We start from the raw sequence: 17049 nt of genomic DNA, 5'->3' as shown, positions 1-17049 counted from the left end.
GAATCAACTATGGCTAACAAAACAAGTTAAAGATTGCATAGGTCAAAGGAAGTGGCTTATAAAGTCGCCAGAAAAAGTGGTAAGCCCGAGGATTGGGAGCAATTTAGAATCCAACAAAGGCAGACCAAGAAACTGATAAAGGGAAAAGAGATTATGAATGTAAGCCAGCTAGAAACATAAAGGCGGACTGTAAAAGCTTCTTTAGGTATGTGAAAAGGAAACTATTAGCAAGGACGAATGTGGGTCCATTGCAGGTGGAGACAGGACAATTTGTGATGGAGAATCAGGAAATGGCAGGCACACTAAACAGTTACTTTGTGTCTGTCTTCACGGAGGAAGACACAGAAAATCTCCCAGAAATACGAGGGAACTAAGAGACTTGTAAAATGAGGAAATGAATGTAATTAGTATCAACAAAGATGTCGTACTCAAAATTAATTGGATTGAAAGTTGATACATCCCCAGGACCAGGTAAGCTACATCCCAGAGTATTGAAGGAGGTGGCTATAGAGATAGTGGATGCATTGGTGATTATCTTTCAAAACTCTATACATTCTGGAATGGTTCCTGCAAACTGGAAAGTAGCAAGTGTAACCTCAATACTTAAGTAGGGAGCGAGAGAGAAAACGGGGAACTACAGACCTGTTAGTTTGACATCAGTAGCAGGGAAAATGTTGGAACCTATTATAAAGGATGAGATAACTGGACACTTGGAAAATAATATGATTGGGCAGAGTCAACATGGATTTATGAAAGGGAAATCATGTTTGACAAACCTGTTGGAGTTTTTTGAGAACCAGTGGATGTGGTGTATTTGGATTTTCAGAAGGCTTTTGATAAGGTCCCTCACAGGAAGTTAGTAAACAAAGTTAGAACACATGGGATTAAGGGTAATATACTGCAGTGGATTGAGAATTGGTGAACAGACAGAAGGCAGAGAATAGAAATAAATGGGTCATTCTCAGGGTGGCAGGCTGTTACTAGTGGGGTACCCCAAGGATCAGTGCTTGGGCCACAGCTGTTCACAGTCTATATAAATGATTCGGATATGGGGACCAATTGTAATATTTCCAAATTTGCTGATGACACAAAACAAGGAGGGAATGTAAGTTGTGAGGAGGATGCAAGGAGGCTTCAAGGGGACTTGGACAGGCTAAGTGGATGGGCAAGAACATGGCAGTTGGAATATAATGTGAATAAGTGTAAGTTTATCGCTACCACAGAAAGCAGTTGAGGCCAAAACATTGTATGTTTTCAAGAAGGAGTTAGATATAGCTCTTGGGTCTAAAGGGATAAAAGGGTATGGGGCAAAAGCGGGAACAGGTTACTGAGTTGGATGATCAGCCATGATCATAATGAATGGCGGAGCAGACTTGAAGGGCCAAATGGCCTACTCCTGCTCCTACTTTCTATGTTTCTGTGTTTGGATCAAGGCTGTAATGAGGTCTGGAGCCCAGTGGCACTGGCGGAACCCAAACTGAGCATCGGTGAGCAAGTTATTGCTGTGTATGTGCCACTTGATAGAAGGCATCGTCGATAGTGCTATCACTTTGCTGATGATTGAGAGTAGACTGATGGGATGATAATTGCCAGGATTGGATTTGTCCTGGTTTCTCTGGACAGGATATAGCTAGGCAATTTCCCACATTGGCAGTTAGATGCAGCTAGTTTTAGAGCACAAGTCTTCGGTACTGCAGCCAGATGTTGTCAGGACCCATCGCCTTTGCTGTATCCAGTGCCTTCATGCATTTCTTGATACCACATTGAGTGAATCAAATAGACTGAAGTCTGACATCTTTGATGATGGGGACATCAGGAGGAGGCAGAGATAGATCATTCACTCAGCACTTCTGGCTGCAGATGGATGCAAATGCTTCAGCCTTGTCTTTTGCACCGACGTGTTGGGCTCCCCCATCATTGAGGATGGGGATGTTTTTGGAGCCTGCACTTCCATTTGGTTGTTCAATTATCCACCACCATTCACAACTGAATGTGGCAGGACTGCAGAGCTCTGATCTGATCCATTGGTTGTGGGATTGCTTAGCTCCGTCTATAGCATACTGCTTCCGCTGTTTGATCTGCATGTAGTCCCAAGAAGAATATAGACTACCAAGCATTATCATGAAGTGAACCAAGCTGAATGTCATCATGCAATTTACTTATTTGGAGGCAGCATCTTGTTTGATGCCACCATAGACAAGTAAGTGGACAATGGGCTCTCAAAAGCAAACAGTACATTTGGCAGACTCTCCAAACGAGTTTGGAGCAACCACAGCTTCAGCACAGACGAAACGCAAAGTGCACAAAGCCGTAGTCCTCACCACACTTCTGTATGGTGCAGAGTCATGGGTCCTATACCACCGTCATGTACGCCTTCTAGAGCGCTTCTATCAGCGCTGCCTCCGCAGCATCCTCAAGATCCGCTGGCAGGACTACATCACAAACATGAGGTCCTGGAAACAGCCAACATCACCAGCATCGAGGCCATCCTCCTGCAATGCCGACTGCGTTGGGTGGGTCACGTTGCCCGGATGGACAACAGTCGCCTGCTCAAGATCGTGTTGTATGGAGAGCTGACCACTGCTAAAAGGAACAGAGGGGCCCCATGCCAATGTTTCAAGAAGTCCCTCTCTGCCATATCGACCATTGCCAGTGGGAAGCAGAGGCAATAGATCGTGATGTTTGGAGATGCTACATCAGGAGGACTACAGACACCTTCTGAGACTGAGCGAAGAACCAGCATGAAAGAGAAAAGGAGGAGAAGGATAGATCCAATTACCCCCAGCAGCGACTACACCTTCACTTGTACCTGCCGTGGGAGAATCTGCCAGTCACAGACTGGCCTGATGAGCCACCAGCAGGCCTGCAACCGATGACTACAACCTTCCCAAAATCTTCGCCTGCGGAGAAAGTCCTGTGTTGTAGCATCACCACATTGGCACGTCATTTTTAGGTCTGCTTGATGTTGCTACTGGCATGCTCTCCTACACTCCTCATTGAACTAGGGTTGGTACCCTGGCTTGATGATGGTAGAGTGAGGGATATGCCAGGCCATGAAGTTACAGATTGTGTTTGGATACAATTCTGCTGCTGCTGATGGCTCACAGTGCCTTATGAATGCCCAGATTTGAGCTGCTACATCTGTTCTGAATCTATCCCATTTAGCACAGTGGTCGTGCCACACAGTGCGGCGCAGTAGTTAGCACCACAGCCTCACAGCTCCAGGGACCCGGGTTCAATTCTGGGTACTGACTGTGTGGAGTTTGCAAGTTCTCCCTGTGACTGCGTGGGTTTTCTCCGGGTGCTCCGGTTTCCTCCATTTATACTAATTCTACACTAATCCTATATTTCTCCAACATCCCCACCTGTCCCTATATTTCCCTACCACCTACCTATACTAGTGGCAATTTATAATGGCCAATTAAGCTATCAACCAGCAAGTCTTTGGCATGTGGGAGGAAACCGGAGCACCCGGAGGAAACCTACGCAGACACAGGGAGAACTTGCAAACTCCACACAGGCAGTACCCAGAATTGAACCCGGGTCGCTGGAGCTGTGAGGCTGCGGTGCTAACTACTGCTCCACTGTGCCGCCTAAGTATCTAAGGAGAATTGGAAGATTATGGCCAGTGCCTCTGCAATTTCCACCCTTGCGTTCCTCAGTATCCTTGGATGCATTTCATCCAGTCCTGATGACTGATCAATTTTTTTAAGTACAGCTAGCCTATCTAATGCCTCCTCTATCAATTTTTAGCCCATCCAGTGTGTCAACTACCTCCTCTTTCACCTATGACTTGGCAGCATCATCTTTCTTGGTAAAGACAGATGCAAAGTACTCATTTAGTACCTCAGGCATGGCCCCCGCCTCCATGTTTAAATCCCCTTTTAGGTCCCTAATAGGCCTCACTCCCCCTTTATCACTGTTTTACTACTTATATCCCTGCAGAAGACTTTTGGGTTCCCTTTTATGTTAGCTGCCAGTCTCTTCTCATGCTGTCTCTTTGCTTCTGTTACTTGTTTTCTTTTACTTCCCATATGGACCTTCTATATTCGGCCTGATTCTAAATTGTATTATCAACCTGACATTTGTCATATGCACCCTTTTTTCTGCTTCAATTTACTCTCTGTCTCTTTTGTCATCTAGGGAGTGCTGGGTTTCTTTGCCCTACCTTTCCCCTTCATGGGAATGTACCTTGAATGTAGACGAACTATCTCTTTAAAGGCAGCCCATGTTCCATTACAGTTTCTCATTCCAGTATTTGATTACAGTTTACCTGGGCCAGATCCCCATTGAAGGTGGCCTTTCTCCAATTAATTAATTTCACTCAGGATTGCTCCTTGTCTATTTCCATAGCAAATCTAAACCTTATGATACTATGATCACTGTTCCCTAAATGTTCCCTACTGTCACTTGATTCACTTGACCCACCTCATTCCCGAGAACCAGATCCAATAATGCCTTCTTCCTCAGCGGACTGGAAACATACTGATCTAGAAAATTCTCCTGAACACACTGTGGAAACTCTAGCCACTCTCTGCCTTTTGCATTATTACTAACGCAGTCTATATTCAAGTAATTAAAATTCCCCATTATAACTACTCTACAATTGTTGCACCTCTGTAATTTCCTTGCAAATTTATTCCTCTGTATCTTTCCCACTAATTGGTGGCCAAAAGAATAGACCAAGCAAGCTAATGGTACCTCTATTGTTTCTTAGCTCTAACCAAACTGATTCTGTCCTTGACATCCTTTCTGCAGTACTGTAATGTTCTCCTTAATCAATGCTGCTACCCTTCTTTCCTTCCCTATCTTTCCTGAACACTTTGTATCCAGGAATTTAGCACACAGTCCTGCTTTTCTTTGAGCTAGGTCTCTGTTATCACCACAACATCATATTTCCACATGTCTAATTGCACCTGCAGCTCACCAACCTTATTTACCATACTGTGCGCATTCGCAGACATCTGCAATGATCCTAATTTAGCCCTTGTTACATTCCATCTTACTCTGACCCCACTTAATACCTTACAATTTCCTACTGTGGTGCTATCTGTGTCTCCCAGTACTCTGCTTAGTTTTCCTCTCTAATGTTACCTCCTGGTTTCCACTCCCCTGCCAAGTTAGTTTAAACCCTCCCCAATAGCACTAGCAAATTATTGCACAGGGATATTCGTCCTGGCTCTGTTCAGGTGCAACCCGTTTGGCCTGTACAGGTCCCATCTCCCCTGGAATCTGAAGCCTTCCCTCCTGCACCGTCTCTTCAGCCACGCATTCATCTGCTCTATCCTGCTATTTCTATACTCTCAAATGGTACTGCGAGTCATCTGGGGATTGCTACCTTTGAGGTCTTGCTTCCTAGTTTCTGTCGTAGCTCTCTAAACTCTGCCTTCAGGGCATCATCCCTGTCTCTCCCTATACCGTTGGTACCAATATGGACCATGACTGCTGGCAGTTCACCCTCCCCCTCCCTGTTCCTCCCCATCGCACCACCCCCCGCCCCACTTTCAGGGGAGTGCTGTGTAGCCATTCAGTGACATCCTTGACTGTGGCACCAGGGTGAGGACGTACCAACCTGGATTCGCATCTGCGGCCACAGAATCACCTGTCTGAACCATAGAACAAAGAACAGTACAGCACAGGAACAGGCCATTCGGCCCTCCAAGCCTGTGCCGATCTTGATGCCTGTTTAAACTAAAACCTTCTGCACTTGCGGGGTCCGTATCCCTCTATTCCTATCCTATTCATGTATATGTCAAGATGTCTCTTAAACGTAGCTATCGTACCTGCTTCCACCACCTCCCCCGGCAGCAAGTTCCAGGCACTCACCACCCTCTGTGTAAATAACTTGCCTCGCACATCCCCTCTAAACTTTGCCCCTCGCACCTTAAACCTATGTCCCCTAGTAACTGACTCTTCCAGCCTGGGAAAAAGTTTCTGACTATCCACTCTGTCCATGCCACTCATAACTTTGTAAACCTCTATCATGTTGCCCCTCCACCTCCGTCGTTCCAGTGAAAACAATCCAAATTTATCCAACCTCTCATAGCTAATACCCTCCAGACCAGGCAACATCCTGGTAAACCTCTTCTGTACCCTCTGCAAAGCCTCCACGTCCTTCTGGTAGTGTGGCGACCAGAATTGCACGCAATATTCCAAGTGTGGCCTAACTAAGGTTCTGTACAGCTGCAGCATGACTTGCCAATTTTTATACTCTGTGCCCCGACCGATGAAGGCAAGCATGCGGTATGCCTTCTTGACTACCTTATCCACCTGCGTTGCCACTTTCAGTGACCTGTGGACCTATACGCCCCGATCTCTCTGCCTGTCAATACTCCTAAGGGTTCTGCCATTTACTGTATACTTACCACCACCTTAGATCTTCCAAAATGCATTACCTCACATTTGTCCGGATTAAACTCCATCTGCCATTTCTCTGCCCAAGTCTCCAACCGATCTATATCCTGCTGTATCCTCTGACGATCCTCATCACTATCCGCAACTCCACCAACCTTTGTGTCGTCCACAAACTTACTAATCAGACCAGCTACATTTTCCTCCAAATCATTTATATATACTACAAACAGCAAAGGTCCCAGCACTGATCCCTGCGGAACACCACTAGTCACATCCCTCCATTCAGAAAAGCACCCTTCCTCTGTTCCCCTATCGAATCCCCTATCACTGTTGCTTTTCCAAACTTCCTCTGCACCATGTCTGGAACATTGGCTGTAAGGTATTGTTCCGTGAGTATGAGTGTCAGGCTGTTGCTTGACTAGGCTGTGGAACAGCTCTCCCAATTTTGGCGCACATTCCCAGATGTTCGTGAGGAGGATTGGGCAGGGTGTGCCTTTGTCGTTTCTGATGCCTAGGTCGATGCCGGGTGATCCGTCCAGTTTGATTCTTTGACTTTTCTGTAGCGATTTGATACAACTAGCTTGCTCGGCTATTTCAGAGGGCAGTTATTAGTCAAGCTCGTTGCTGCGGGTTTGGAGTCACATGTATGCCAGACAGGGTAAGGATGGCAGATTTCCTTTCCTAAAGGGCATTAGTGAACCAGATGGGTATTTACGACAATTCGGTAGTATCGTGATCTGAGACTAACTTTTTATTTCACATTAAATTTAAATTCCCCAGCTGCCATGGTGGATTTTGAGTTCATGTCTCCAGAGCATTCATCCAGGCCTCTGGATTGCTAGTCCAGTAACATTATCATTATCGAGTGCCACTTAAACAGCAGTGATGTTTAGTTTAGTTTAGAGATACAGCACTGAAACAGGCCCTTCGGCCCACCGAGTCTGTGCCGACCATCAACCACCCATTTATACTAATCCTACACTAATCCCATATTCCTACCATATCCCCACCTGTCCCTATATTCCCCTACCACCTACCTATACTAGGGGCAATTTTTAATGGCCAATTAACCTATCAACCTGCAAGTCTTTGGCATGTGGGAGGAAACCGGAGCACCCGGAGGAAACCCACGCAGACACAGGGAGAACTTGCAAACTCCACACAGGCAGTACCCAGAATTGAACCCGGGTTGCTGGAGCTGTGAGGCTGCGGTGCTAACCACTGCGCCACTGTGCCGCCCCGATCTGCTCACCGATTGCACAGTTTGGGTTCAGCCAGGGACACTCGGCTCCTGACCTCATTACATCCTTGGTCCAAACATGGACTAAAGAACTGAACTCGAAGAAGTGAGTTGAGAGTGACTGCCCTTGATATCAAGGCAGCATTTGACTGAGTATGGCATCAAGGAGCCCTCGCAAAAATGTGGTCCATGGGAATCAGGGAGAAAACTCTCCACTAGCGCAAAGGAAGATGGTTGTGGTTGTTGGAGGTCAATCATCTGAGCTCTGGGACATCTTCGCAGGAGTTCCTCGGGATAGCGTCCTAGGTCCAACCATCTTCAACTGCTTCATCAATGGCCTTCCCTCCATTATAAGGTCAGAAGTGGGGATGTTCACTGGTGGTACAATGTTCAGTATAATTCGCAACTCCTCAGATACTGAAGCAGTCCGTGTCCATAAGCAGCAAGACCTGGACAACATTCAGGCTTGGGCTGATAATTAGCAAGTAACATTCACGGCACACAAGTGCCAGACAATGACCATCTCAAACAAGAGAGAATCTGGACATCTCCCCTTGATGTTCAATGGCATTATCATCGCTGAAACCCTCACTATCTACATCCTAGGGGTTACCATTGAGCAGACACATTAAGACTGTGGCTACAAGAGCAGGTGAGAGGCTAAAATTCTGTGGTGAGTAACCCACTTCCTGACTCCCAAAAGCCTGTCCACTATCGACAAGACGCAAGTCAGGAGTGTGATGGATGTACTCCGCCTGTCTGGATGAGTGAGAACACTCAAGAAGCTCGGCACCATCCAAGACAAAGCAGCCCGCTTGATCAGCACCCCATCCACCACCTTCAACATTCACTCCCTCCACCACCGACCCACAGTGGCAGCAGTGTGTACCACCTACAAGATGCACTGCAGCAACTCACCATGCCTCTTTGAACAGCATCTTCCAAACCCGTGACCCCTTCCACCTAGAAGGACAAGAGGCAGCAGATGCTTGGGAATGCCACCACCTGCAAGTTCCCCTCCAAGCCACAAACCATCCTGCCTTGGAATTATATCACTCTTCCTTTGCTGTCGCTGGGTCAAAATCCTGGAATTCCCTTCCTAACACCACTGTGGGTACATCCACACCAGATGGGCGGAAACAGTTCAAGAAGGCAGCTCACCACTACCACCTTCTCAAGGGCAATTAGGGATGGGCAATAAATGCTGGCTTGGCCAGCGATGCCCACATCCCACGAAATAATTTTTTAAAAAGATACCATCCCCGTGGTGGGGAGCTCTATGTGTAAAACCATGGTTTTGGGTTGAGACGTGGGATGTTGACCACTACAAGGATGGGACAGTTCAACTGTTGATAATGCTGTAGTTTGCTGCTGTTTCTGTTTATCCTGCTTGTGGGGTAAAGTATACTTGAGTTATGTGGGAATGAGTCTTTTATTGGCCTGAAGTAGCAAACCTGTTCTCTTGTGTAGATTTTTTTAAAAATAGCAACACAGTTAGATTTACTTAACTTTTTATTAAATCTAGAAAACGCTGCGTGACAAAGAATTTGAAAATCTTCAGGTAAAGATTCAGCGCTTGGAGAAGTTATGTCGTGCTCTTCAGACTGAAAGGAATGATCTGAACAAAAAAGTTCATGACCTGAGTGTTCAGTCAGCCCAACAAGATGGCAACATCAAAGAGGTTGGGGAAGAGGAAGAAGATAAACAATCCTTAAATAAAGTTTCCCAAGATAATCAAAGCGAAGATTCCACTGCAGATGTATCTGCAAAGGCTAATTGTCCTACCCAAGAGACACTACTTTCACCTGAAGTTTGTGCTTGTGTGACTGAGCAGATACAGTCACCCATGTTTACAGAGAATCGAGTGAAATCTGACGTCGAAGCTTCTGACATCCAGTCTGAATTATTACCATCAAACTGCTCCTTGGAGTAGTTTGCTACATCTATAGGGGTGTGTGAACAGAAGGGTACATCTGAATGTTGCTGTAGTCCAAAATGCCATGTACCAACTGAAGGAACTAAGGCTCATATAGCTAAGATAACTAGGTTTTGGATGAAATTATTATTCATAGTGACTTGATAAATAAGTTCCCTCTAAGGCTTGATCACATGGAGTCAGAATTTCTATTTTACTAGATAAAATGGAGCATCTAAGTATGAGTGGAAAGTGTTTGGATTACTTGCATGCATTAAAGTCATTTTGATTAAATAAGGAAAGTTAGAGCCCATATGAAAGAAAATAACCTAAAAGGGGTATTTCAAATTGAGTTCTTTGTTTTTTCTGGGAAAATTTCAAAAGTGCATTTACACATTTTTCAGGCCAATGATTAATTTGTTACCCTCTTTTATAAATACTTAATTGTTACTTTTTCCCCAGGGTATGAATTTTTCTTCAGTTCCCTTGGTTTTATTAACCTGTTTGCCTCCTTTAGTTGAGCTGACTGGCAATGTCCTGCTATTACTCCACCAGTGTTGCTCATCAGTCAGCTGTTAGAAGACATGCAACGGTGCATGGCAAAAACTGCCTTCCCCCTCTAATCATGGATAAGGAACTTGGCAGAGTGGAGGGGGAGAGGAAGAGTACTAATTGAATCTGTCTTTCTATTGTGGTTTAACAGCCTCTTTTTTTCACTGTTGCAGCAGATCAAGTTTCTATTACATATTTTATGGTGATTGGGGAGGATAAAAAGGTTGAAGAATAAACAACAGACCATGTCTGTAGAAAGATAGAAATGCGGGAAAAACTCAACAGGTTGGGCAGCATCTGTGGAGTGATGAACAGTTTACGCTTCAGGTCTGTGTGACCTTTCATCAGAGTAGATGAAACAGATCAGAATACGAGTTCTGATGAAAGGTCACACAGACCTGAAATGTTACCTGTTTTTCTCTCCCCAGATGCTGCCCCACCTGCTGAGTTTTTCCAGCATTTTCTGTTTTTGTTTTAGATTTCCAGCATCCGCAGTATTTTGTTTCTGTAGAAAAATACTTGGTGTTGAGGCAAATGTCATTTAAACATCAAATTAAACTTGTGCATATCACTATCTAAAAGCCTTTAAGAGACCATTCCCTCTTAATCTCACTTCATTTGCTGAATTAAAACAGCTGCATAATCAAATCAAATTTATTTTTAAAAACACACTTACCACTTTCCCTTTTTTCCCAGTCATATAAGCTTATTTCCATACACTTCCTTCATGCAATATCCTGCTTCGATGAAGGGTCAAACAAAAAAAAATAATGTCCATGTGTCTCAGGATACTGCTTAACTGAAGTCTCATGCTGAATCTTTTAATAGTGTTTATTTCTGTGATGTTTATAACTGAGGATGTTGCCATTGCATATCGTGTTTGACATTGACTTCTTGAAAGACCTTGATTGGTGATAACTGATGATGTAGCTTTGTGCCCTACAAATGCTCATAAACCTGTGAGTATTGAATAAAAACGTCACAAGCACTTTTTCACATGCCATCTTCACTTTGTTCTTAAGTCTTGATTTTTATAGATTCTTTTTCCAGGTTCTCCTTCATCTATAGTACAGTTGGTGGATGATGTTGGTTTTCCCTATTAATCACAATATTGGCTACCAAAGAAAATCTTTGATAACACTTGGCATCCAAAGTGCTAGTAACTTAATTGTATAGCATCGTGATGCAAGATCTATTGCATTGCACAAAACAGAGTTGTCATTATATTGAAGTGCTGTAACTTTTGAAACCTGTTATCTTATTTATGAATGTTTAGAGATTAATTTTGGAATTACCTTTCACACAAATGCACTGTTGGATTATTTGCTGTTGAATTATGCATTTAAGTTTTGTGGAATTGGGAGCATTTCCTGTCATTCCAACCTTTAACACTTTTTGGGACTGATGCAACTTAAAAACTCCAGACTGTTGAACATAAATTTCCTGTCAAAACATGAATAAACTTCTCCCAGTGGACACTGACTTCTTTGCATTTAGTGATAAATGCTACTAATTCATCTTCCCATTTCCCTCAAGTTTCTCTGTGTCCTTGTCATTTTGCTAGTGGAGGGGACGATAAAACCTCACCAGTACTTTCTGTCTGTAAAAATGCTGACCTTTAACTAACACAGGTTGCTGAGTAACAGAATGTGCCACTGCTGCCACAGTGACAATACTGTTATGTAAAAATGCTCTAAAGCAGGTCTCCAACAATTAGCTGTGTGATTAGTGATGAGCTGTTACAACTTTTTAACACTTTGATTTAGGATGGTTGCTAAAATGCATTTTGGAAGCAAATGAAAATCATGTCCATTTTTAGGATCTCCTTTAAAAGGATAGATAAAACCAAAACTGTAGAGACATTAGAGATTGAAAGGGAGAAGACCTACCACCTTCAGACCAACTTCTTCAGGACATATGCTTTTAATGATCTTGGTTCCAAGATGCAGTTTGATGGTCAGTATGGCAGAGAAATCAAAGAAGGTACTTGGTATTTACTACCATTTTGGCCTGTATACCACGCATTATTATTTGGTGAATGACCTGACATAAGTTCAAAATGTTACAAAACATCTCAAAGTGGTGGAAATTAATTAAAATAATACAGATGGAAAACTGATGTGAAAAAACATTCAGTTAGAAGCAGCAAGCAATACTGACTTAGTAATGCATTATAAAAGTGGAAGATAGATGGAATGCACTGCAGCACCAAGGTTTTCTGATATTTGTACATGTATTCAATTTGTATTTCATCAGAATCAGTCACAACATTGTAATGTAAGAAAATGCATGATACTTATCACATCTCTTGTAAGATACTGCATATATATATATATATATATACACACACACACACACACTTATTTTGTACCTTGTGCATGTATTACAATTGAGCAATCCACTTTCATGGCAGTGTTATGATTACTTTAACTTTGGCTAATGTGGTGGTGACATATTAAAATTGGCATTTTATATCAATCCAGCCACTATCATTAGTGTATTATGTCTGCATTATCTAGTGGTGAAAATCATTACAGTGTGTGTATATACCATTAAACTAGTCCATAAAACTAGAATATTTCCTCTTCACAGGAACCAAAAAGTAACATCCCTATTTTCAATATTCTTCAACAGTTTAAGGCCATCAGTGCTAATCTCCTCCCAATTACCTTCAGAATGTGATAAATTAATGATTGCATATTCAGAGCATTTCTGCCGTAATGTTGACATGTTTAGATTATGCATGTCCCAGTTTCTTTGCACTGTGCATAACAATGTGCAACAAAGACAGATTATTTGACTCATTGGCTCATCAACCTTTCATAGACCAAATGCAATTCTACAATCCCCATTACCTGAGAGGTTCTTCCCAGCATCCTTCAAAAAAAAAACTGATTTGAGTATTATTCAACAATACCCAAGCAGTGTTCCATCCTTCAGTATACTGTATCTCTTTGAATTGGTTGCTTTTGCTAATTGACAAGCCATTTTATTAGAGATCAAAATCCAATGTTCAGATGTTGCTTGATATTCATCTTTAATAGCAAGTGTTTAAACAGCAAAAAATAATCTGTGCTGTACTGTAGAAACCGATTTTGATTTTTGAAGTAATCTTTGGAAAATGTCCCTGTGTGTATTTAGATGTGAGAGAGTTTGGCTTAGATTTTAGTTCACTCATCTTAACAAGTGTGTAGAAAAGACAGGCAGAGCATGTAACTAATCTTGACCTTAAAGTGGATTCCATCTCTGCTATAGAATAGGGGCATCTCCAACAGTAGGATCATTGACCCTGCATTCATATTTTGCATTTTCATTAGTTTGAGTTATTTTTGTTCTCAGCATATGGGCAATGTCGGCATGGTTTCACTTATTGCCTGCCCCATTTGCTCTAAGATGGTGATGCTGTGCCTTAAATATGATTATACAAATAAGCGGGCACTAAATCAACCACATTGTATGGGTTAGAGTCACATTCAGGTCAGAGCTAGTAAAGGTGACGAGCTCCATTCTGTTCATTCCCAAAAGACTTGTGAACCAGTTGAATTTTTTGTTTTTAAAGTGGTCATTTTTTTCCCTCTGGTAGGTCACAAATGACCAGATTTATTGAATTCACTTTCAATGACTTTGCATGGTGGGATTTGACCTCTGCATCAGAGTTGCTAGCCCAATTCCAGTATCACTTACAGTATCATACCCATATCATTAGCAGCTGAACATTGAAACAATACTGTCCCACTTTGTTATGCCCTCCTCCTGTTTTGGGGGATACATAAAACTTCTTACGGTAGCACAGAGTTTTGAGATGTTCCCTGTACAAGATTGTTAAAGCATGTGAGCTCGAAGACAACTTAGTAATTGCTTTTTGTCCTGATTAAAGTTGCCGGTACTGAAGAATCCAAGTAGATCACAATATTTTGAAAATTAGACTGTGCCAATTTGTTGAAGGAAATGTGTTAACTGTAGAAAGGATGTTCCTTTTCCAAATTCTGTCAGGGTAAGAGAGGAATTCTAGCATTCCATTTGTAAAATAGTCCTTTTTCATGACGACTTGTTCTAAAAATTCTTTGTCCTTCACAGAGTAGATAATTAAACGTAATTTCCTGTCCTAATATCAATATCCCTCAAAAAAAAAAGTGATGACCTGGTTCCCAGAAACTGCATTTGTTTGGATACCAGGTGACCAAATATGATGTGTATACTTTTATTTTTTAAAACCACACTTTAATAACCTTTCACAGCCACAAATTAATTCCTGTTAAATGTAATCTGTTCTTTTAGAAATGTAACTATATGGTGTACTTCAACAGAAAACCCTCCGATTTTTGACTCTGCTTTACTCTTCCAGAGTAATCCATTGGCCCTTTTCATTGGAGGACTGCTACCAATCCAAACCCAATGCTATTCAAAGGCCACTTACCTGCCATACTAATTTTTTTCAATCTAATGGATTCTCAGTGATTCATAAAGGGTCATGTTTAAATATAATAATGTTGCATACCTGTGATGACTTTGGCCTATATGTTTTGGATAAACTAATCAAGCCACCTTTGGCTTCTGTGGGGCTAAACTCCAATACGTCTCTGGTTTTTTAGGGTTTTCATTTGAGGTTTTCACAACTTCATGGTCCTTCAAGTTCTGCTTTGATTTTTAGGTTGAAATAATTTTGACATGTCAATGCAGTGGAGGAAATGTCAGAATTAATTCACTCCATTCCATTGACTAGTGTTGTGCACAAGAGCCCAATGATTTGATTATTCAATTGATGTAAGCTGTGCCTATACCCTAACAAGGAAAAATGGCTGCAGTTGCCACCAGATCTTTTGGGGATTTGGTTAAAATGGGATAAAGACTCCCTCCCTAGCAGCTTGTTCAGTTTTATGCTCACTTATTTTATCAGCCTGGGCTGTGCAAGTATTATTAAAATCTTGTCATCAGATTGTGCTTCCCCACTGCAACATTTCTTCCGCGCACCCTCCACCCAAACCACCATGACTGCCCAAGCTCTCCAAGTTTATCCAGGAAATAGAGGCATAGAAAAGGAACATTCTAGGTTCAATAACTGGTTTACAATTGGCAATGCAAATTTCTCAGCCTATGGTGTAGTTCAAGGGGGAAGCAGCCCGAAGGCTAGTCTGAATGGAACTACATTCTCTGTAACTGACAGCACCAGAGAAACCTTGCAGGGAGAGACAATCAAAGTGCTTTTATCCATTTAGAAACTGGTCCCAAAATTGGAAGCTCAGTGGTCCGTGCAACATATAGTTGAATATTGTATGTTGATTGAAGAAGTCATATTCAATTTTAATTTTTTTTGGCAGCCCTCATGGGTACCCTCCACAGTAATTGCAAATAATCTACACAGTATTTCTGTTGTAATTACCCTGTCTTCTCAAAACAATTGCATGTATTCTTAAGGATAGAACTAGTTATTTGAAGTATTTTGTATAAGCCAGAAAAAGTGGCAATTCAGCTTTTGTAAATTCCATTATCTTTTGGTGTACATTAATACAATAAATATAGTGGTAGTCAACATGAGCTGTATCAGTGTTTGCCTTGATGTAGTTACAATGTTGAAACATTGACTAAATATTTCATGATGCACTAAAATAATTTGGTCTTTAAACTGTAATATACAAAGGTAAATAAAGGTGTATCTCATCGCAAGTTTAAAACTTTATTGCTAAGTGGAATGGAAGCAGATTGTACAGATTTGCTTTTTCCTTAACATTACATCTCCAATTGTATGAATTCAGTCCCATTAACCGATGGTACAAGGGCTAGGGAATGCAGATATAAGTTTTGGGCAAGACGTGCAGGGGCAATGTGAAGAAGTTTTTTACGCAGCGGGTGGTGATGACTTGGAATTCGGTGCCCACGACGGTTGTGGAAGTGGAGACGATTTCAAAAGGAAATTGGATAGGCACCTGAAGGAAATAAATTTGCAGGGCTACGGGGATCGAGCAGCGGAGTGGGACTGACTGCATTGCTCTGCGGAGAGCCGACGTGGGCTGACTGGGCACCTCCCCCGTAAATGACTAGTTGCCATCTCTGCTCTATTTTTAATATTTGTTGTGCAGTGGTTCCTACAGAGCTATTGAGATTTGCCAACAAATTGAATTTCTGAGATTTTTAACCACCCACTTACACACATTTTAAAAGAAAATAACTAACTGCCAATGCTAAACTAATGCCTTATATTCATTCATAAGGTAATGTGGCCTAACCTCCCAAATTATCCCCATGCAAGAGCTGGTTATTGCCATACAACTGAATGTAGTGGGAAGAATGCAATGATCTGAAGAAAGAGTACTGCACGGGCTATGATCCTATTTTTCTAAGATCTTACTCTTCTGCTCAAGATAAAAGCTATACTGCAGTAAGATGTTGAGTTCACCAACTGTGTTGAGAATTGCAGCTTCATTGAATAATGGAGAATCCTGGCATCTCAGTCACATTGGGCAATTTAATGCCTGCAAGTGGATCTTCATGCTGCTGTTCACAAGGAGTGATGATAGTTAACTGCACCTTCCACTCATGGTACCTATTGGCAGCAGTATGAGTGCTATGTACTGGGGGGGGCGGAGGGAGTCTGGGAATTTCATGTGGCAAGACCATTAGAGCAACATTAGGAAGAGCAGAGTTAATGTAATGAAGGTTAAGAACAGATCCAGGAACAGTGCAAAAAGTTGAGGTATTTGATAAAGTTGATGTCAAGAGGAAGTTGGATGGCCACTTGAGAGAAATAGACTTGCATGACTATGGAGATCAAGCTGGGGACTGGGACTGACTGCATAGCGCTGTGGAGAGCCTGCATGGACATGATGGGCTGAATGGCTGCCACCTGTATTGTAAATGACTCATGACGCTATGCAGGTGAAAAAAATGACTATTGGTAATTGAATTGGGCAGTCTTAGAATCATAGAATGGTTACAGCACAGAAGGAGGTCATTTGTCTCGTGTCCATGCTGGCTCTGCAGGAGCAACTCA

The 17049-nt window shown here is 42.3% G+C and overlaps 1 protein-coding gene across 2 annotated transcripts in view; it reads left to right on the top strand.

The window, feature by feature from the left end:
- Positions 1-15591, top strand: part of LOC137347345 (alpha-taxilin-like) — a 141334-nt gene extending 125743 nt beyond the window's left edge. For both annotated transcript variants that reach the window (XM_068011810.1, XM_068011809.1), the window contains exon 9: positions 9120-15591. In XM_068011810.1, coding sequence (XP_067867911.1) covers positions 9120-9527 — 408 coding nt within the window. In that variant the 3' untranslated portion in view covers positions 9528-15591. The remainder of the gene's footprint in view (positions 1-9119) is intronic.
- Positions 15592-17049: the final 1458 nt, after the last annotated feature.

The sequence above is a fragment of the Heterodontus francisci genome, chromosome 31, assembly GCF_036365525.1.
Source record: "Heterodontus francisci isolate sHetFra1 chromosome 31, sHetFra1.hap1, whole genome shotgun sequence".
Taxonomy (NCBI): domain Eukaryota; kingdom Metazoa; phylum Chordata; class Chondrichthyes; order Heterodontiformes; family Heterodontidae; genus Heterodontus; species Heterodontus francisci.
Note: the sequence above shows the minus strand (reverse complement) of the source record. Positions and strands in the feature narration are given on the sequence as shown.